Genomic DNA, 23,231 nt, shown 5'->3' on the forward strand with positions numbered 1-23,231 from the left:
GCAACCAGAATGCGAGTCATATTCAAAAAGGATGAAAGTGCCTGTCCCAGGGGATTTGGACACCTTTACCTGTTCACTACTCTATACGCAGCCCCTATCAGAGTACCTGCAACACAACTGATGCTCCATAAATACATTTTGGGCATCAGTGAACTCCTATTCTAGTTACTTAGTAAGTAACTAGTTGGTAAAGGACTAACTAGTCCTTTAGTTAGTTAGTAACTAGTTAGTAAAGGACTAACTACAAGTTACTAGTTAGTAACTAGTTAGTAAAGGACTAACTACAAGAAAATTATACAAGCTGATACTTTTGAGCATTTATCACATGTCAAATACTGGACTAAATGCTTTACATTTGTTATTTAATCTTCCCAACTACACTATAAGGGAGGTACTATTGATACTATCATCCCCATTTTACAGATTAGAAAACTGAGGCTCGGAGAGGTTAGCTTTCCTGCCCAAAGTTCCACACGTAATGCGGATTCAACCCAGGCAGGTCCACTCTGCTGCACTGCCCCCAAGATATTAATTTTCCTGGGCTGTGGATGTGTAGTTAAACGTTTGGAAAACATTTTAATTGTTATTTCTTATCCATTGGTATTTGCCATAAGCTTTCCTGCTTAAGAGTCCACATCCCTGAGGTCAGACTTTGCTTTTCCTTGCCTTTGATTCTGACTTACGTATTTATGAGAGGATATTTATTTATTTTAACATCTTTATTGGAGTATAATTGCTTTACAATGGTGTGTTAGTTTCTGCTGTATAACAAAGTGAATCAGCTATACATATACATACATCCCCATATCTCCTCCTTCTTGTGTCTCCCTCCCACCCTCCCTAGCCCACCCCTCTAGGTGGTCGCAAAGCACCGAGCTGATCTCCCTGTGCTATGCAGCTGCTTCCCACTAGCCATCTATTTTACATTTGGTAGTGTATATATGTCCATGCCACTCTCTCACTTCATCCCAGCTTACCCTTACCCTTCCATGTGTCCTCAAGTCCATTCTCTATGTCAGCGTCTTCATTCCTGTCCTACCCCTAGGTTCTTCAGAACCATTTTTTGTTTTTAGATTCCATATATATGTGTTAGCATATGGTATTTGTTTTTCTCTTTCTGACTTACTTCACTCTGTATGACAGACTCTAGGTCCATCCACCTCACTACAAATAACTCAATTTTGTTTCTTTTTATGGCTGAGTAATATTCCATTGTATATATGTGCCACATCTTCTTTATCCATTCATCTGTCGATGGACACCTAGGTTGCTTCCATGTCCTGGCTATTGTAAATAGAGCTGCAGTGAACATTGTGGTACATGACTCTTTTTGAATTATGGTTTTTTCAGGGTATATGCCCAGTAGTGGGATTGCTGGGTCGTATGGTAGTTCTATTTTTAGGTTTTTAAGGAACCTCCGTACTGTTAGCCATAGTGGCTGCACCAATTTACATTCCCACCAACAGTGCAAGAGGGTTCCCTTTTCTCCACACCCTCTCCAGCATTTATGGTTTGTAGATTTTTTGATGATGGCCTTTCTGACTGGTGTGAGGTGATATATGAGAGGATATTTAAATAAAGTTTGAGGAAGAGGACAGTGGGGGACAGTGGAGAAAGTAAAGCATCAGGGGTTCTGGCTTCCTGATGTGGCCCTGTCTTCAGCTGGCCCTGGTCTCTGAATTGCACACGTGACCACTAGCTCTGGCAGCCCTTGTTCGGGCTCATCACAGTCCCCTCCACCTGGGGATGCCCAGCTATCCATCACCCCTCGGCCTGAATGTCCCCGCCTTGGGGAAGCCCTTCCCAACCTCTCACTCCCCATCACAGAGACTCAGGCATAATGCCCTGAGCTTCTTCTTTGTAGCACTCATCATATAATTATTTAGATAATTATTTATTTCATATAATTATTTAGATAATTATTTGTTTCACGTCCATTTCCTGCACTACAAAATACATTCCATGACTGGTGAGGCTCTGTCTTATTCCCCACATATGCCCAATGCCTAGTGTGGAATCAGTGCTTAGTAAATATCTGACAATTGCATTAATAATTTCCCCTTTGGAGCTCCAGCTCCCAGGAGAGTGCCTGGCCTAGAATGGGTGCTCAAGAAATATCTGTTGAATTGAATTATGAAATTCCTTTGGGCAAGTCCCTTCGTTTTAGTCTTCAGTCATCTAACCTATAAAAGAAGGATCTAGTCTAGCCCCTTCCAACTCATACATGAATTCCTGAAAGTGCCAGGTAGATTTATAATGTGGTATAGCTTTTCAAAGGGCTTTGCGGCAAAGCCGGGGAGAGACAGGCCTGAGAGGGACGACACAAAGAGGCCTCGGAAGGTGACCGTAGGAGGGCACTGGAAGCTCGGCTGCCTGGACACGAAGATGAAGCAGGTTGGACTTCCCTGGTCGTGCAGTGGTTAAGAATCTGCCTGCCAATGGAGGGGACATGGGTTCGATCCCTTGTCCGGAAAGATCGCACATGCCACGGAGCAACTAAGCCCGTGCACCACAACTACTGAGCCTGTGCTCTAGAGCCTGCGAGCCACAACTACTGAGCCTGCGTGCCTAGCGCCCATGCTCCACAACAAAAGAAGCCACCTCAACGAGAAGCCCGTGCACCACAACGAAGAGTGGCCCCTGCTCACCGCAATTAGAGAAACCCGTGCGCCGCAAAGACCCAGCACAAAGATAAAATTAAAAAATTTTAAAAAAAGTTCTACTAAAAAAGAAAAAGATGAAGCAGGTGGCCACCTACGAGAAGGATGCCAGGAAGGGCACTGTCCCACCTGCCAGGAAACAGCTCTCTCTGAGCCCGGGGGCTGGTTGATGCCTGGCGTTCCTCCATTAGAGAGCCTGGTGTGAGAGCTGGTCAACGTGGAAATAAATATCAAAGTGTTAACACATTATTATTCAATTCACCAGATATTTATTGAGCACCCAGTCAGCGGCACACACTACTTACAAAGGGATGGCAGGTTTGATGCAAGGGAAGAGAGTGCTCTTCTACTCAGACCACACCTGAATATTGCATATCGTTCCACACACCACTCTTTCAGGGAAGCACAGACTAACTGGAGTGTATTGCAAGCATATTGACCAGGAAAGAGATTGAAATCACATTCCAGAAGGAACAAGTACAAGCAGTTCTGGGAAGGATGGACTAGATGTGTGAACCCAAGAAATGGAACTAAGGACAAAAGGAAGAGGGCTTCAGAAAGAAAGAATTCCACCCAATAGATGGAGAAACTTTCTAACAATGAGAGCTTCCCAAGATGGAATATGCTGTCCCTATAGGTATTGCGTTCCCCAACACTGGAGGCATTCAAGCACAGACTCTACTTCATGAGAACACATTTGCAAGAATTCAAGCATTTGATTTGAGTAGTGATCTAGAGGACCTTTATTAATCCTTTCGGCCCCAAGAATGTGGGATCTAGATTCTACTTCTACATCAGGGGAATCAGAAGCAAGGCCAGAGTATCAAGGGGCAGATGAGGTCCTTGGACACTGTGAGAAAACAAGAGAGCAGGAGTATGGGGTCATGAATGCAGAAGGAAAAGGCCACTGTAGGAAAACTTCAGCCATTCTTGTTTGCTCCTTCCTGGTCTTCTCTCCTGGCTCAACTCATTACAGTTGGTTCTCGTTATTCATGGTAGTTGCGTTCTATAAGGTTGCCACAAGCACTGAATTAGGGAGACTGGACCATTTCTCCTAAGGGAAAAGCAGGGTTAGGTTCCTGCGAACCTCTGGTCACAACATTTTCATCAACCAGTTAGCACATAACCTCGATTTATGTGTGTTTCTGCTGATAGACATCTTATTTAATACATACTGTTGATTCAATAATATTGGACAACAGCACTAAATGTCATGCCTGAACAACACTTTTCTAACGCCTGTATTTTCTCTGTAAGGCACATTGCAGATTTCTTGCCCTTAGGAACACTAGCTAGCACTTCAGCATTAAGTGCGGGGGTCATTCTAAACAGCAAAATCTCCAAGAAAAAGCACAAAAATGTGAAAGACATGACACTGCAGAGACTGTGAAAAGCACACTTGTTTACAGTATGAGCCAAAAGAAGGCAGAGCATCACCTTGCTGGACCCCAGCTGGGAACATGCCTGGCGACCCACTCAAATTTTTCACTGCTCTGTGCGTGTCTGTGAGAGCACCATGACTACTGCATTGGGGTTACAAATATATTTTAGCGAGCAGACCAATTTGCAAATATGGAATCTGCAAATAATGAGGATCAACTGTACCCGTCTGCACCTGAATTTCCGACTCTTGCCAAGATGTGCCCAGACTTCTATCCCGAATCCCCAACCTCTGGGATGTGAAGTGGAATTTAGTCTCGCCCTCACCACTCCTCCTGCCAAAGAGAACAAACCAACAGTGGCTCTGGTGACAGATAAATACTGCGTAGGGCAGGAATGGAGCCCAGCTCACCCCACTGGACTCTGGCTAAGTATGCCAATCCCCAGTGAGGCTCTTAGGAATCTAACAGACTCTCCAAGTAGCTGAGGGTTTCAGAAGTTAAATTTCCCTGAGCAGGGCAGCGGGGATGCGCACATCACCTTTCTTTTGGGGCAGAGGTACTGATTTTGATGATTTCTTTTGCCTACATCTCAACTCCCTCTCTTGTTCTCATATGGTCAAAAATCTCACAGACTCTCTTCTAAACATTTTGGAAGATAATCAAACTAGCACGGGGTGAGTGCACGGCAGAGTCTGTAAATATGAAGACTCAGCTGCACAGCCCTCTCTCACCTCCCAGAAGATGGAAGACGTTTCAAATTATCTGCCGAGGAGAGAATTTATCAGAGAGCTCAGGCATGCTCGAGAGTTTTCATCTTACAGGAAAATTACTGCCCACGAACACGACACAGTCAGGGCATGGAGAGTGCCTGGCTTCATTTGTTAAGCTCGCCAGGTACAGAAGTATCTTGGAGAAGCAATTGTATTAATAATACACAACTTTGAGCTCTGAACGGCAGATGCCAATTGAACTAATGGTCCTAACGAAGCATCTGGGCTGAAGGATGAAGCTGATCACCCCCGTCTGCCGTCCTCCAGGAGTCAGGAGGATGCTGGAGGGGGGGGAAGATGCATCGCTGAGCTTTCAGGGTGGACTGAGGATGGCCCATTGCTGCCCCTAGATGGATGCAGGCTGCAGGTGGGAGATGCTGTGTGGCTGGGCCTCACCGTGCTCTGGGAAGATGGGGAGCTTTTAGCTGGGGGTGGTGGTGGTGGGTGGGTGTCAGCAGCTCTTGTCTGGGCAGTGCCATGTCAGGCAGGCCCTAGATGTGCTGGGGATTCTCCCAGGAGTAGAGCCTTGACTTCTGGTTTTCGTCTGCATACCCACCCAAAGCCACTGCAAAGTGGAACTGGTGATACCACCACGTTAGGGAGTGGAGGACAGAGGTTAGGGACGGAGGAAGGAGAGGGAGGGGTGGAGGAGGGCCATGGGGAACCCTTCCTGAAGCAGGGAGGGGCCAGCTGGCAGAATTTATTTCTACCAGCCTGGTTGGCACGGGCTGGCCCTTGCAGCCTTCTTGCAGGGCTCTGGAGTTGCAGCAGGAGTGACGTGAGCATATGGCTCAGCCCTGCTCTGTCTTTCTGTCTTCCCCAAACCAGGCGAGAAGTGAGATCCCGGGAATACTGCATGCAGAGAAAGAGAAATATATTGACAGACATCCCCCCGAGAGACAGCAGAACTAAAATTTGCACAGTAGAGTGGAATCCTCAAAGCACATCTATAAAAAATATTTCATTTTGTTCTCTCAAAAATTTGATGACACGCACAAAGCAGATCCTATGATGACCGTCGTTCCCGTTTTACTGAGGATGCGATCAAGGGACGGAACGTGGGGAGCTATGAGAGCTGGCGCTGGCCTGAGCCCTTCCATGTCCCCATGGTGCCCGCCCTGCATACAGCTCCCTCTCACCTCCCCGGATTTCCCCTTCCCCCCGCCCGCCTGTCTGCGCTCCCCACACCTCTGGCCTGGAGCCTGCCCCGTGTCTCATCAGAGCGAACTGATGCGGGCTGCTTCCTGAGACTAAATTAGCAGCTCTCCCAGGCATGAGCCAGCTGAAGAGACGCGGGAAGCAGTCGCTCAGAGCTGGCAAACTTCCCCAGGCTGAGCTCAGGCGGGCTGCGTGATCGGGCATATTACAAGAAATAGATTGCAAACGCAGTCCTTTAAAACCCTGCTCCTCTGTCCCAAAGCAGCCCCCCGCCCCGGTTGAAATTTTAAGTAACTCTAATTTGTCTGCCGGCTGATGTGTGAATAAGCTTCTATAGTCAGTGACTTTTCCATCAGAGCTGATAAGCAGGAAGTCCCTGTGCTTTGGGAGAAAGAACGAGAAATCTGTGGGCCAGGGAGGCAGGAGGCGAGAAGGCCGTCAGGCAACACCCTTCGGAAGCCAGCCCTTTGGCCCCTCGGCTGTCAGTCATCCTGGGGGGTGGCCAGGAGAACCAGATGCCCTCACGGGATGAGGCACTTGATAGACTTTTAATTGACGAGAGGACTATTGCTGTTAGAGAACGGAAAGCAAATGGAAGGGAGAAACGCATCAGCGATCGGAGGGGCCTTCCACTCCAATTTTCAAATTCCAGTTGCCAATGGGGAGGCTTGTCGTGTGGAATCTCTCTTGGACAAATGGGGAGCAGTGGCTTTGGAACATGCTCGTGACAAAATCCTCGGGCCCCACGCTCTCCGCACACTCCCCAGGTCCTAGCACCCCCGTCCCTCGTTCACTGGTGCATCTTTTCTCCCAGCCCAAGCTGAGCCCCACTCCCAGCTGGGCGGTCTGTACTCACGGAGTCCCCAAGCCTGGAGCGACAGCTACAGTAGAGGCAGGCCCAGGGAGCAGGCTCCCTGAGCTCTGGACACTTGAGCAGGAGTGGCCGGGTGAGAAATGGGGGCTGAGGGTGCAGGCATGGGGCGGCGGAGGGGGGATGGCACAGGACGAGGCTCGAAGGTAGGCAGGGACCAGCACGTGACAGCCTTGCTCTGGAGCTGCCATTTACCCTGAAAGCCAATGGGGGCCATGGTGAGGTTTTCAGCCCCGGAATGACGTTCCCATCTGCGTTCTCTGGTGGAGAGAACTGGACTTGATAACCTCTCAGGTCTCCTCCAACCCTAAGAATGTAGGATATTCTGTGAGATATTGTCAACTATTTTAAACCTCACGCCAACCCCCGTTCTCCCGGTGCCTTAGTTAAAAGGAATAAGTGACTTCTCAGTAACCTTCAAAGCAGCCCCCAGACCACCGATCTCTTTCTCCCCTCCCTCTGGAGAATGCTGCCTCAGAATTTCCTCATCAAAGGCCAAGTCTCTGGGAATGGCCCACCAAGCAACACCCCGAGCCGGCCCTCTCTCGTCGGGTCCGTCCCCCAGCCGGGGAGCTGGCACGTTTGATTCCTGATTTCCAGCAATCAAAGCCCACTCCTGTGCTCTGAGCCAGGACCCACAAAGGCAGCTTCAAAGGATCTGCATATTTATGGTAAACTCCCTCCTCGGATTGAAAATGTATTCCACAGTAGCAATCGCGGGCGCCCTCCTAGCAGCTCGCCCACTGGCAACTCGTCTGAGCCTAATGACTTCTCATTAGCGCAGGTGGGATCTGAGCTGTCCCAGAGGCTCACACTAACAGGGGTGGGGGACCGGGCACAGATGCCGGGGGTGGGTGATGTGTCCATGGAGAGGGTGTCTCCGTCCTCACTGTTCCCCCAATGCTGTGTACGGGCAACGGCAACACAGACCATCACCTGACAGTGTGTTTTTAGGATTTTCTATTGTTCTTTGCTTTTCAAGTAGGAGAAGCGGTCTGGAGCGGGGAGAGACCCCAGCAGGTCTGCCACACTTCCTGGTGTTCTGCCTGAGAGGGCCATGATGAGAAGTGTAGCTGTCTTTATATTACTCAGAGGTGCAGCTGAAGCACGTTCCATGGCCACAAACGCTGGAGCATCCCACCCAGACCTCCCCGGGAAGGGGGCAGACATGCCTATGTGTGGGCTTCTGTCAGGGAAGAGGGCAGCACAGAAGATCAAAGAGAGGCATCCTGTCCTCCCAGCAACGGGTGGGACCTGCCGGAACTTCGGGAAGCTGGAGATGGATTCCCCAAACCTTCTGGAAGACACTGCATCCCTGAATTCTTAGTTTGCAAGGTGACTCACAAAAGCCACTTGTCCACCCTCCTGCGTCTGGTGAGAGCCACACTCGAGTCATTCCAGGAAATCAGGCCCTTGGAAAGCTGAGTTTGTATCAGCTTCGGCAAACAAAATATGGCTGTCGGTTCACAATGTTTTTTATTCGCCCACTCCTGGCCAGCTCTGCCAGTCTCCATGGGAACAGAGTTAAATAGATCCATGGTCCAGGAAAAGGTGGCTCAGGGCTGGTTTCTATGAAAAGTTCACGTGACAATAACCCTGCGTATTTTGGAAGTGGGGATTGGGGGAGGGGCAAGAGGAGTAATTAATTGACTCCAAGCCCCAGAGTTCAGAATGAATCAAAAATTTGAAGACTAATTCCAGTAAGTGACTTAATGTGGTGAATAGAAACTGAGTGTTTTGAGTGAGGAAGGTGAAAGTCCCACAGTGCTCTCAGCTCTGTGCCGGTTTGCCCCATCTGGAAGCTGGTACCCACGTTGGGCCTTATGTTTTAATAGAGCCAAAAAGCATTCGTGGTGAAAGATTTGTCACCTGTGTCGCGCTGGGAACAGCTATGGGCCACTGTTTGGGGGAGGAAAAAAATCAGAGGGGCAGAACAACTCAAGCACTAGACAGTGATTACTGACTGCAGTTTTTGCCTTTCCCAAAAGACTAGGAGCTCTGGAAGGAACCATGACTTATTTATCTCGCATTTCTAGCCCTTGACACGAAGTAGGTGCTCAAAAAGTTTTTATGCTAAGTTTCAGAAGAGGATGAATAAATGAAGGGAAGTCAAGCTATTTTTAAATATTTGAAGAGCTGGTAAAAAGAGAGAAAGCTGATTATCCTGGGTTGCTTAATGGGGCAGGACTAGGAGGCAGGTTTTGACTCAGTGCCTGGAAGATTCTGGAATGTGTTCCTGGGGGGGGGGGGGGCGGTGAATCTCCCAGCCCAGGACATGTGCAAGGAGAGGCTGTGTGGCTGTTTCCCTCAGGGATGCTGTGGAGAATATTCTTGCACTGGGTTGGAAGACTAGACCAGAGGCCTCAGAGTTTCCTCCAGCATGTTCTGGGCAATTCTGCAGAGTGGAAAGACCAGGGACTTTGAAAACAGCTAGACCCAGACTCAGTGCTCAAGCCTGGAACTAACTAGCTGAATGGATGAGGAACATGCCTTTCTCAGTTTCTTTACTTGTAAGATGGAAAGAATAGCTTTTATGCATGGTTGACAAAAAGATGAGAAATTTTAAGTACACCCAGCACAGTGCATCTTGTAGGAGACACCCAATAAATGATAGCCATTCTTATTATGTCAGCAGAGCCAGCTTTCTGTCTAACCATATGCAAGCAGAAGAGAGTGCTATGCAAATCTAGTTTTCAATAATCCTTGAGCTTAGCCAGACCAAATGTTGAGGGGTTACCATCCTCATTGCACAGAGGAAGAAAGCTGAGGTACCCTGTTGTGATATACAGTGAGTCAATGGAAAGGTTTCAATTTTCATCTTTAGCTAGAGATAACCCCCTCAACAGACACTACCCGGCCTCACCCCTCCCTCTCCCGAAGGCTTAATTAGAGCCTGTTAAGCCATTTCTGATCCTCAGATGAAAGGTGTGCTCATCTTATTACAGCCCTAACAAAGTCGCTGGGGGCCTGCTTGGAACCTCTGATCTTTAAACCAAGTTAAAATGAAGGAGATTAAGGGCCCGCTAAGGCTGTGCTTCTTTTCCCTCGCCTCTTTCAAATATGATTTCTCGCAAATTAGGAAGGGAGATTATACTATTCCAATACCACCCAGGACATCTTTTGTGGGATGGGGAAGGAGAATATGGGGTGGAGATGAGATAACTCACACTGGGGGCAAAAACTGGGGGCTGGAGCTAGTGAACCTGGTCCAGGTTTGGAAGTGTCACTTACAGGACGCTATAGGGGACATTTTCCCCCAAACAGGCTCCAGTGGAAGGTCCACAGAGTTCCAAGATGGAAAACCTCTCCAAACAGAATCAAAACAGTAATTTTTTTGAATGGTAAAAAAAACACAAAACCCTAAATTCTAAAAAACTATTTTTAAAATGGTAATAATCCCTTAATCAGCCACTGGCAGGGAATATGGTATTCGGTTCAGACATTTTACCGTTACAACCCACTGGGTCCCTGCATGCTTTCTAAATAGTCAGAGCCAGCTCTTAATAGTCACTCGCCCAGATAGGAAGAGAAAGAAAAAAACCAAATCCAAATGAGAAGATACCATGACTAAAGAAAGCCCAGCCCAGCAGGAGCTCTGTCCTGGTTTGCAGCAGGTGGCAGCAAGGTAAAGTGTTTTGATTTGGGGGCTTAGGGATTCCAGGAAAGAGAAAAGCCAGGAGGGGGGGACCCATGAGCATGGGCTTGGGAGTTGGACAAGCCTGAGTGTGAATTCCAGCTCTGCCCAGAGTCCTTGCTACTTGTGGGTTTGGGCCAAGTTATCTACGATCCTTGAGCTTCCGTTTCCTCACTTGTGAAATGGGAGTTTATCTACTTTGAAGGGCTGTCCTCCAGATCAGAAGTGACCTGTGCAAAGTACCCATGTAGCTTCTGCTACACAACAGGTCCTCGAGAGATGCTCCTTGTCACTCTCCCCTCCCCTGCCAGCATCACCTTGGATGGAACTGGGAGACTATTAGAGAGTGATACTGACATTCCTCCTACCCTGGAACAGAAGCCCAATTAATTATCAGTCCCCAAACCATTTCTTCATCCTGTGATAAGCAGGGGAAGGACAGCTGTCAAGAGACAAAGATTGGGTCGGTGATTGGGATGGGACCTGGGGACCAGAGCTGCAAAGCTATATCTGTGCCCATGATACATCTTGCAGGGTTCTCACTGCTACTCACAGCACGTGAGCCAGACAGGAAAGCAGCGGTATGGTCACCAGATTTGTTGAAGAAAAATGGGTAGTAAAGAGGATGACTGTGATTCACTTTATAAGTCCAATCAAGGAGGTGCGCCCCTGAGGGTAGTTGAAGGTCAAAAACATCACCCTCTTTCATGGTCACTTCTGTAGCAGATTCCATTCAACATTAGCTCAGAAAGATGGGGGTGGGATGCAGGAAGGTCAAGAAAAAATTCTATGCATAGAGGCTGCAGTGCGTCTTTGTCAAAGGGCAGCCTGTGGACCACCGGCATGATAATCATCTATCTGAGTGCTAGTTAAGAAGATGCAGATTCCTGGAATGCACCCAGTTTTACTAACTCAATTTATAGCTGTAGCGCTCAGGAAAGTACATTTTAAGACAAGCACCACTGGTCATTCTTGGGCACACCTGGGTCTGAGAAGCCCTACCCTCTATAGGTGCTGCAGAAGAAGGGGCAGCAGCTGTTGTGTAGGATGCCTCGGAGCAGAGCTCCTTGCTGGACTGGGGTGGGGCTGAGGGATGGGTGCTGGTGGCTGGCGATGCTACTTCCTAATGACTCAGGCGGTCTTGCAGCCCGGCAGCTGGGAAAACCAGCCTGAGTGGCGGCTGGTGGAGAAGCACAGGTAAGGTGAAGAGGTACTCCGAGCTTAACGAGCTGTTCTTCAAGTAGAGGGTGGGATCGGAGCGGCCAGCCAACTCTGTCACCGCAGGTGTTGCCTGATGGAAGTGGGCTCTTTCCAGGGAGCATCTCAAAGCAGGGCTGAAGGCCAAGGGGCGTTTTTCAAAGCCTGAGCTCGGGCTTTCTAGGGAGGTGGTCTGGGCTTGGCATTGTTCCCCTAACTACTGCTTCTCCCCATTCTTCTCTCATCCCTTCCTTTTCCTGACCCTGTTTCACTTTTCCTGTAGCACTTACCTCTACTGATGTATTATATAGTATTTGTTTGCCTGCTGTCTGTCCCCTATTAGAATACAGGCTCCACGGAAGCAGACACTAAGCCCATTTTTCACCTCTGTCTAGAAGACAGCCTGGCACATTACAGGCACTCAGAATATATATATTGAAAAAATGAATAAATGTTCTTTACTTCACATCCCCCACTGGGACTCAGGAAGTCTGCCTGACAATTTTCCTACAGGCAGGCGGCTTCCTTTGTTCCGAGAATTATGAGCCCGAGGGCATGGTTTGAGTTTAATAACCCAAAGTGCACTTATTTTTTTCCTTCAGTCTCTCGCGCCAGAGTGTGGGCTGCAGGGACTGTGCCTTTTAGGTTTTGTTTCCTGAATGCCCAGCACAGTGCCTGACTCATAGGAAGGGGTCAGTACATGATTTGTTACATACATGAAATGACCATTTTGTGATCCTCCATCCCATAGATTCTGGCCGCCTACCTAACTCCCACCCCATTTGGGAAGTTACGAAAAAAAGGTTGCTGATGTCATTGCTTGAAGATCACGTAGCTCCGGCCCCGAGCTACGAGGAGTCGTTAACGTAGCTCCTCTCTCGGTCTGGGACTCCTGTCTCTTACTTTCTCATCTTCCAAGAAAGGTGACCTGGCCTCGTGGCCCAGCATAATCACTGTCCTACTATAAGGAACTCCACTGGCCCCCGTGAGGAGGGCTGAATTGGAGCCTTTCAGGCACGAGGACCGAGGGGAAGGATGCAGATGTGACGGCCCTCCCAGCGCAGCCCAGGGTATCACCCGGATCACCTTGGGTGCCTGATGTTGCAGCCGTTCCTGGGCCCTCTGCTAGGTCTACCCAATCAGATTCTTGTGGGGTGGAGTCTAAAAAATCTGCATTTTTAACAAATTACCAAGGTTAGTCTGATGCACAATTTGTCATAATGGTTAAGAACTTGGGCTTTAGAATCAGAGGTACTTGAGTTCAAAACCAACTGCCATTACTACATTGTTAAAGGCCAAGTCAGTCTCCTGGAGCCTCAATTTCCTCACTTGTAAAATGGGGATTAATAAAAAGTAACTACTTTGTAGGATTAAATGAGAAAATACAAATGACACACTTCTTGTGGTAAATGGCCCATGGTAAGAGCTTAATAAATGAAAGCCCCTATGATAATGATGATGGTGGTGGTGAAGATGATGGTGGTGGTGAAGATGATGGTGGTGTTGTTGTTGGTGGTAGCGGTGGTGGTGATGGTGATGGTGGTGGTGAAGATGATGACGATGGTGGTGGTAGTGGTGGGAGTGGGGGTGGTGAAGATGATGGTGATGGTGATGGTGGTGATGGTGGTGGTGGTGGTGAAGATGATGGTGATGGTGGTGGTGGTGGTAAAGAAGATGATGATGATCCTTCATAATCTCCTGAAAAGGTGATTCTGTGACCCCTTCAGTGGTACGTTTCCTTGGTCAGCCACTCTGATAGGCAGGAGGCTCTTCAGTATGTCTGCTTCCTGCTCTAATTAGTGCATCCTTTCCTACTTCTAAGGCTCTTTAAGGTTGGAGAAAGGATACACTAAGAATAAAGAGTTGATTATTAGAGTGATGGGGAGGTTGGAAGACCTTCAGAGAGGCACTTGGAGTGACTGCCAGAATCCCTGTTTCCTCTGATGTAAGAGAATCAGAGGAAAGGAGAGTGAGAAGGTTAATGGAGGAGAATGAGAAAGGAAGAGGTGTTGAAAGGAGCTCCAGCGGACAAAGCATCCTGAGCTGGCGGAGGAGACAGCGAGCAGCCAGGAGGGGGGAGGTGTGGTTGGCATGGCAGAAGGGCGTGGGTGGACCGCTCAGAAAAGAGCTGACAGAAGAGAACTGAACGCCGAAGGGATTCCTCAGCCCGATGGGATCTGATCTGTACGTGACGGGCAAGCAACCTGGAATCTAACCCTGGTTCCAGGATTAGGGCGAGATTCAGGGAGTAGAATAATCCAAAGAGTGGAAAGACCTGGGAATTCCCTCCTTATACGATGCTCCCTTGTCTCGCCTCTCCCCACATAAAGCACGGCTGCCTCTCTCTTGGCATTTTGCTGGGGCTGTGGCCCCTGACCCACACTGGCTGATCCTGGTGCAGGAAGGGGGAGGCCAGGACTTGCCAGGAGCCTTGCACTGGACACAGCCCGCTGCTCCTGGGGACAACTGAGAGCAGGAGTCCATCCTGAGTGCCAAGGAGAAATGGGCTGGGGACAGAGAAAGGAACAAGGAGGAGGGATCTGCCACCACAGCAGCATGGCTAGGCTTACCTGCCGGAAACCATTCCTTGTGAACTGTAAGATTTTCAAGGCATAGTTGGACCTCTGGCCTTTGCTGTTGAATTCAATGTGGCCGGTGAGACCTTCCAATTCTACCTGTCCAAGAGAGAGTGAGTTACAGCACCAAATAGGCCCCACCTTCCATGTGGCCCCACGCAAGCATTCCACCATGCTGGTTAAGGATGCCCAGGAGAAGGGAAGCCATCAGGATCCATCCTCCTGTTCACCTCTCAGCCACAGGATCTTCAGACTATGCAAGTGATGTCTCTGGAACCAATTCAGACTTGGCCGGGGCTAGAGGAGGAGAGGATGCCCCACATCCAATGACCTCACAGCTGCTGCATAAACCGACTTGAGGCTGAGATGCTGGCTTGAGCTCAGATCCCCCTGAGCTCCTCCTCCAGGCCCTTGGCTGTGAATAGCATTTATCCTCCTTGGGCAGCTACTCACCCACCTCCAAGCTGCGGGATAACCTGACTCTAACTGCAAAATCCTAGCCGCTCTCCCCCAGGCTCCTCTGACAGGAGATGGCTTCTTCGTGGGCTAGAATCACGTCCATCCCACCAGAGGTGGCTTGGCTGGGAGAACCCTGGGGGAACCCAGCATCAGGCCAGAAGTGTTGAGCCTGCAACTTCCTGAGGGGCCACAGTCTATGACAGCATCGTCCATCTGTCTCCACTTGTGCAGAGCTTTGCAGGGACCACCTCTGAGCCAAGGGGTCGATTTCCAAGCCTGGAATCCAGAGACCCCCTAACAGTCTAAGGCTCAAAGCCCATTGGCCTGTAAACAAACTTGCCATGGGTTCTCGGTGGCTTTTAGGGATTAGGGAACAACAGTGACCAATGATCCCCTCAATGGGGTCAGCACAGATCGCTGTTTTACCTGGGGCTGTGATGTACTGGGGAGGTCTGGAGGTGAGGGGCCTTGAACAGTGGTCCCTCCCACCCCCTGCAGGCTGGGCAGGGCCCGCAGGGCCCCCAACACCCCTCACCATGCGCAGGTAGTTCATGAGGCTGGTGCCGTGCTGCCAGATCTGGGCTGAGCCACAGGACAGGGGCTTCACGCCGATCTCCTGGCTGCGGTTCAGCTCCTGCACCGCCATCACCACAGCGTAGACGGCGTCAAACAGCAGGGCGGAGGACAGCTGGGAGGGGGCAGAGAGACGAAGTGACAGGTGTAAAGGAAGAAAGAAGAGGAGGAAGAAAGAAAAGTAAAACAAAGAAGTAAAGGCGTGTCCCTGATGCCCTGGGCCCACCTCCTGCCTCTGGGGTCCACTTCCCCTAAGAGTCCAGTGCTGGCCCAAGGCGACAACGGTGGCCAAGGCTTCTCTGAAATTGGACCATCAAGCCACCTCCTTGGGCCCCAGATGATTTCAAGGGCATCCTATTCTCTCTTTTCTACAGGGAAGTACCATCTTCCACTGATCTGAGAAGCCCCAAGGAAGGGGCAGGGTGCTTATCTCAGGAGGTGGAAGGAACCCTACCCTCAGATTTGCCCATTCTGCAAGGCTCAGTTGAAGGTCATTTCCTCCTGGAAGACCCCCTTGATATTGTTTCTTCCTAAATGTACCTACTATTACGGTCTACTTTGTACTATTCAATATGATGAGCATATATGAAGCATATGGTGAGTTCAAAGCCCAGCAGTAAGCAAGACCCTATTCCTGTGATAGATTAGAGTGGAACTGGGGAGGGGAGATGGGGAGATAGGACACAAATAAAGGTAACGTGAAACTGAGTGACACGGGCCAAAAGGTCTGTTGGGGGGTCCAAAGAGAAGATACCTTAACTGGTTGGGTGATCAAGAAAATGTTTCTTGGAGGATTCAGCATTGGAACTGAGCACTGAAGGATTTGGTAGGAAAGACATTGGATCTGGGGGTGGGGAGAAGCTGGGAAGAGGAGAAAGGTATTCCAGAGGGGGAACTGCAGGCCAAAGACAAAGTGTGGGGGAGGGTGGAGCACACATGGGGGGAGGAGGGCAGAAAGCAATAAACCAGAAGCGAGGTGGGGAGAGTGCTGTGAGGGCCTTAAAGGCAGGCGAAGGGCGAGTGCAGCTGTCTGTCCATATTCTCCCCTCCCTGTGAAACGGCCAGCGCTTAGGGCAGGAACACACAGGACCTCAATCTCTATCTCCTGCATCTCGTCTAGAGCCAGGACCCTGCGTACAGGAAGCCCCCAAGACGTATTTCTTGAACTGAATCAAATGTTGAGTGATATCTGCCCACAAGGCTCAGCCTGAACATACACCCGGTTAACCGGATGTTCGCAAGCTTTGGGGAGGGGGAGGTTGGGGTGTTTGGGAGGAGGTGGTAGGAGCAGAAGAACAGAAGATGCCTGTCCTTGGGGAATGTGCCATCTGAGGAGGGGGCCACACTCTGCTGTGTTAATGACAAGAGAACCTACCCAGTGTGAATGACTACGGGGTCTGCACTGTACGGGGCCCTGAGGGGAGGCCCAGGAAGGCATGCAGAGGCCTCCTCGTGGGAGGTGTGATGCTGGGCTCTGGAATTCAACCCTCGGTCCCAGTGCAAAGCAGATTCCTCACTGAACTCTGACATCCCACTGCGGGCAATCAGCACCATCCCTTCAGAGCCTAACCCGTCAAGAACATTCTCCATGTGGCATCTTACAACCTCCCTCCTAGCTGGCCGGGCCCTGGGACACCGGTCCCTCCAAGGCTGGAGGCAGAGGGACCCGCTTGTGACCTCTTGGATGTTTTTCAAGCTCTCCAGACACAGTGTGAGCAGCCTGAGTCAGGGAGGTGCAGGAGAAAGGGCTCAAAACTCAGGACACCGAACCCTGAGTCTAGCGCCCAGGCCTCTCTTACGTGCTGAGTGACGGAACCTCGGGGGCAGCAAGTTTCCTGCACACAAGAGGTAGCATCCCTGCCTCACGGGTCAGTGAAAGTGCCCTCTAAACTGCCAGTCTCAGCGGTCACCATACCCGAGGGCGGGGTGATGCACCCCAGGTGCCCATGGGCATCAGCAGGGGCTCAGGAAGCCCGTCCTGGCTGAGCTAGGACCCTGGGGAGTAGCAAGAACAGGGAGCGACGGGGCAGAAGATGGGCTGGGAAGAGGGATGTATTTCCCCACAGTTTTGCTCCATGTTGGGCAAAAAGGTCTGTCATGGGAACTGGGTGGGCTGACTTTGGATAATCTTTCTAGAAGGCAATTAGAGGGAAAAAGAGCAAAATAAAGTTCTCTGCCCCAATTCCAGTTTACTTGCACGCAAAATTGCCTGGCCAGTGTGTTCTTCCTTCCTCCCTCTCACCCTCTCTCCCTCTCTTGCTCCTTCCTTCCTTCCTTCCACCCGCCTCTGTCCTTTCTTCACGCATCTATTCAGCCCCTACGATCCAGCGGGTACTGCAGACCTCAGCACCTCCTGTTCTCCGCTGAGACATCCCACCGGGCGTGAGCCATTGTGTCCCCTCTGCCTTCGCTGGGTCTTCTGCCCTCCCAGCTCTATCAATCACCCCTCCTTTCTGGCCCGGTCCTGAAGCCACCTGTGGCCACCTGTGGCCACCTGGGACCCGGAGACCAAGCAGGTAAGGGCACCTAAATCGCACGATCAGGGTCAGTGGAAACCTCTGTGGTCCCGCTGAGCCGTGAAAGCCAGCCACGTTCCTCCAAGTTCGTCCAGCACCTACCGCATCCTCTTCTCCATCCCACTGCCCTTCCCCTGGCAGCTGGGCTCCTCCTTCACTTGACTCGAGGCTCACCTGCGTGGCGCTGGATGCGTCTCAGCAAGCCTACAGCTGCCTTGTCCTTTGCACACAATTCATTTCCCCCTGAGCACAGTGGCTCCTTTATGAATGGACCTCTCACATTTCCTTGCCAAAGGACATATGGAAATTATGAAGGCTACAGACTCTCCCTTTCCAGCTCGGACACACATCTACCTGAGGGAGAGGTAGCTACCCCTATAGACACTGCTTCTCCATCCTTCCATTTGGCTATTTAAATGATGCCTTAAACTAATTTCTGTCTCCTTTGCCTCCCAGTTAATCTCTCCATCCGGAGATTCTCAAAATCACTCGTGTCAGAGCTGGAAGGGATCTTAGAAATCAACTAGTCCAACCCTCTCATTTTACAAATGAAGACAGGTCTTCAGCCAGGACAGGACTAGACTGGAAGCTCAGCACCCCTTTGTCCAGGATGGTTTCCACCCCTCTCTGCAGCACTCTTTCTCCCTCCCTTCCTGGCAAGGCTCCTCTGGAGAAGCCAGGGGATGTCATTGCTCCATCAGAATTATCCGTGCCTCGCCTCCCAGGACAGCATGGGGCAATCTTCCTGGATGCAGTTACCTTCTCAACAGCAGATGCGAGCCTGAGACTCTTGGGCCAGAGCTGGGCACGGGGAAGGGTGCCAGGCAGGCTTCTCTGCTACCCTGGGTTTAGTTATCACCCAGTTTGCCTCGTGGTCTGACTGGTTGTTTGTCCTCAAGTTAGCCCTTCAGTTAAGAGCCACTTGGGGCCTCTACTAGAACAGGACTATAAGGGCAGGACAGAGGGGGCAGTGGAAGGTTACCACCAGCTGCCCCCCCAGCACCCACTCTCCCCTTCCTCCTAACAGAACCCCCGTTTCCTGCAGGTGTCCTCCCCTCCCCCAATCAGCCATGTGCTTCTGGGGTCCCAGCCCCAGCTCCCAGGTGAGCCTGAGCGCTCCAAGAGTCATCCCATCTCCCCTGCCAATATGGGATTTGGGACTGGGCAGGTGGTCCAGTTCTGACCAATGAAACACGAACTGAGGCCTGGAGTGCGGGGCTCCAGCGAGGGGCTTCTCAGACGAGTTTCCTGTCTCTAGGAGAGGCTGTCCTTCCTGCTCCTCTGGACATTACTGGGTCTGGACATGACACCTGGACCTGCCACAGCCATCCTGGCTCCATCCTGAGGATGAAGTTGACACCAAGGGCGCAGAGCAGAGATGCAAGGAACCTGGGTTTCCAACGACATCGCTCCAGGATCTGCCCTACCTCTGGACCTACTGTGACACATGATAACACACTTCCTTTTTGGTAAGAGACCGTTTCATTCCGGATTTCTGTTACTTGAATCTCAGAGCATCCTAACTGGTACCGAGGCCTTGGGGACCCCATTTGTCTCAGGGCAGGCCCCCAGGGAGGCCTGGCCTTATCCCCTCTCTAACCCCCCTTCTTCGTCTCTCGAGGCTGCATGCTGGTCCCCGGAGACTTGCAGACACAGCTCACCGTGTCGTTCCTCACATCCTCCCAGGCCCCAAGCTCCTCCTGCCACACGGCTGCCGCTATGCCCACTCCGTCTGGGACGTGGTTTTCTTCGCTGATGCTCCCTTATTAGCAAATGATCCAGATGCTGGGAGATCGGCGTGTGTCCGTTTGCAGTGTTCTTTGGCATCTTGAACTCTGGGGCCTTCAAGATTCTGCGAGTGCTTCTAGTAATTACAGCTCCAGCAAAGGATGCTGGGGGTGGGAAGGAGGAAGCGGATGGAAGGAACATCATCAAGGTCCCTGTCTCCCCTCCAACTGTATCCTGCCTTCAGAGAGGTGACACAGCTGACGTGTCCCCAGTGTGCTCTGGGCTTCATGGGTCCTTTCTGCAGTTCAACATGGGCTGATTTGAGCTCCTGAAACCTCCTAAGTCCCGAATATCTTCTTTTTTTCTCAGCTCAGCCTCCTAAGGGTCCTCCGTAGATCACCAGCCGGCTCCTGGCAATCAGCCCAGGTCTCTCACTGGGATCCTCCAGCTGCTTCTCTGAAACCTTGTCTCCCATCCACACTCCTCCAGCTTATTTCCCCCACCCCGTCCACCGTTGCCAATGTCACCTCTGATGGTGTGAGAACCTGTAATCTAATCTCTGCCTCATCAACTTTTCCATCTCACTGAGGGTCTCCATCCCAAAGCACCTTTTTGCTCTCTGAATTGCTTTCTTCCTCTACTATTACTTACTAATTTAGCTCTGGAAAGCATTTGGGGAAGAGTTCTGGTACCCAAATGGCGCTCCATCCATGTCTCCAGGGCTGGGCCTGTAGTGCCCACCATCCCTGCCCCTTCCCGTCGTCCATCCGCTTCCCTTTCACGAGCCCTCACTGTCTTTCTGTGGTTTCTGTTTCCCATTCGCATGTGTGTGCCTCTGGGTCTTGTCTCTGCTTCTCCTGTCCTGTCTCTTCTGAATATTAAATCCCCCAAATGACTCAACCCTCATTTAAAATCCTCTCCTTTCTTGGCTCCAAAATGTTGCTTGGCAAACACCCTCAATTCTCTTGTTTTTATATTTTCATTTGTTTCCTCATTGTTATCTTCTTTTGAGCTGTTTGTAAATTGTTCAGGGGAATGAAAGACTCTGTATAAATTAAGATGAATCAACCTGACTCAGGGAATAGCGGCTGAGTTTCTCCCCCAGCCATTCAAATAAAAATGTCTTCTAAACTCACACCTGTAACCCTCATCTTCCCCGATACCCCCCAGATCACTGGATTCCCAGAATCCTCTTGGATGTCCGTGTGTCTCAGAACTTCTGTCGCTTAAACTCTGACCCCCAACATAATACCAGGACAGGAACCGTTAAAATCTCATGGAGTAGTTCTTACAATCTGGGTTTTATTCAATGAAATAAACACTTAATTACAAACAGCTGTTTTAGCCTAAATTCTAATTACTTAATCTAGCCATCTGTAATTTTAATGATTTTCCACAATTTTTGTTCTTTGCCGTGTGATGAATGGGATTGGCACGTGAAATTAGAGGGGATGTGTCTCCCTTCACGACACTGTCTTCTGTCATTGTCATCACCTCTGGCAAGAAGCATGTCTGTGGCTCGCTGGCAGCCACCTGGCGGACACAGCCTCGTGGGCGCAGCGCTGAGCTTTTTCCTTTGGTGGTCACCCTTCGGTTCAGCCACTCCCCCTCTGTGCCCTTGGAAGTGGGCCCCCGTTCCAGCGAGCTGCAACTGGAATATCATGGGCCGACTGGGAAGATGAGGAAGACAGGGAGACACACTCCAGTTGGGAGGAAAAGAAATGAGACAGAAGAAAATGCAAAGAAAACGTGGCACGTGGGAAAGAAAGAGGAACAGAAAGAGAAAGGAAGGAAGGAGGTTATGGTGACAGAGGAAAGTGGAAAGGGAAGAGTGAGGGGAGGAGATGAGAAGGAAAAGAGAATGGAACCGATGGAGAGAGGAGGGGAGAGGGGAGAGGACCTTGGAGGAAAGGGAGGGGGAGGAGAGCAGTCCCTCCGAGACAGGAGCGGTTGCAGCCTCTGTAGAAAGCTGGATGGGGCGACAAACCGGGCTGCGCTTTCCTGGAACTGATTCTTTCTCACCTCCCGGCTCCCCAGCAGATGAAAGAGCTGGGCTGTTTGTGCTGGGAACTTACGGGAAGAGGCACCGCTTTGCCAAAGGTAGGTGCTGAAACGAGAAGCCTCGAGAAAGATTTGTTGCTTCCAGGTGAGGAGTTGCTGTATCACCTTCCCTTCAGAGACCACAGAGACCATGGCTGGAAGGCTCTGTAAGCTCTAGTCCAGGCTTCCCTGTAGCACCGTCCTCTGGAGGCCCTCGGCAGGCCCTGGCTCTCCTCATTTCTCCTCAGTTTCTTCATTTGTCAAAAAGGGATGCACAACCACTCTTGTCTGTTACTAGGGTGCCATGAGGAGGAAGACGTCAGGGTGCGATAATTTCAAGCATCAGTGGTTCAGCATTCTGTCCGTTTCTTCACTCCCTGACTCTGAGATTGTGAACGTGGCATTCTTTGGCCAACGAAATGAGGTGGAAGTCACAGTGTGCCTGTCCTGGGAGCCTAGGACTATGAGGTCTTGTGCATTTCCACTTGCTTTGCTGCTCTCTTGCCACCCCCATGAGCACATACCAGGCTGGCCTGCTGGGTCGGGAGAAGGATGAGGGGCACGCGGAGCAGAGCCATCCCAGCCTAGATCAGCTGACCCCCAGGCATTGAGTGAGTTCAGCCGGATCAGCAGAGCTGCCTGCTGAGCCAGCGTAGACTAGCTGATCGCTAGCTGACCCTCAGATGCACGAGCTGCATAAACGTTCATCGCTGTAAGCTGGTGAGATTTGAGGGTAGGTTGTTACACAGCATTTCTGTTGCAAAAGCTACCTGATGTATTTACTAATGCTTCTCCCAGTGTCTGGCAGATGGGACGCTAAATAAACTCATTCAATGAATAACTGTGAATTGAGGATAGAAGCATATCCCATTTTACCTTCACAACAATCCTCTAACATGGTCAAGCATAATTGCCCACAATTAGAGAAAAAAGAATCTGAGGCCCAGAAGGGTTACATAGCTACCTAAGATCACACAGCAAGAAAATAGCAAAGCCAGTGTTTGAATCCAGGTCCTGTGCCTCTAAGGCTAGTGCTCTTTTCAGCACATGTGAGCACAGCCAGAGCTGGCCCTACAGCCCTGTGAGTGGCACTGCCTGGCCTTGGTGTTGGGTCCTTATGAGGCAGGTACCAAGGGCTTCCCATCTGCCTGTTCGTGGTCAATGTGGGCACGAATGGAAGGGCTGAAACCCTCAGAGGGACATCAGCAGTGTGGCACCGGGACCCTTAATTTCACTTGGCCAAAGCCAAATGTGGAACGGTTCGGGTTGGAGAGGAGGTGGCAGGTTTTCTTTTCTCTCCTGATACTGTGCTGTGAGCCTTTGAAGTGTGTCAGCACCTCATTACAATACCGGAGTCATGACTGCAAGACCCATGGACGAGACCAGGAGCACAGGGCTGTACTCCTGCCAGGAGGGGTGAGCCTGCTCCTACCCCTACCCTGTCTGTGCTTGAGGAATTACTCACTGTCCCTTAAGCCCTTGGGGGTGAGGACTCCCGTCTTTCAGACGTTTCGCCCCTGCCAAATCCTTCCTATGGAATCTTCCCTCTTTCAGCTCTAAAACACCCTGTTGGGATGTGCTCTGGAAGCTTAAGAGCCTTGCGACTCAAGTTCTCACGCCTCCTTCTCCCATGCGCTTCCCTGATGAAAGCTCCCCGAGCTTTGCAT

The 23,231-nt window shown here is 50.5% G+C and overlaps 1 protein-coding gene across 1 annotated transcript in view; it reads right to left on the reverse strand.

Moving 5' to 3' along the window:
- The window catches only part of GRIK4 (glutamate ionotropic receptor kainate type subunit 4), a gene marked incomplete at both ends in the record, with an annotated part of 308,409 nt that overhangs the window by 88,158 nt on the left and 197,020 nt on the right, over positions 1-23,231 (reverse strand). The window contains 2 exons of the mRNA XM_082845308.1: positions 14,243-14,347; positions 15,243-15,395. Of these exons, the coding sequence (XP_082701434.1) occupies positions 14,243-14,347; positions 15,243-15,395 (258 nt within the window). The remainder of the gene's footprint in view (positions 1-14,242; positions 14,348-15,242; positions 15,396-23,231) is intronic.

This window comes from Leucopleurus acutus (assembly GCF_964270905.1).
Source record: "Leucopleurus acutus genome assembly, chromosome: 8".
Lineage (NCBI taxonomy): Eukaryota > Metazoa > Chordata > Mammalia > Artiodactyla > Delphinidae > Leucopleurus > Leucopleurus acutus.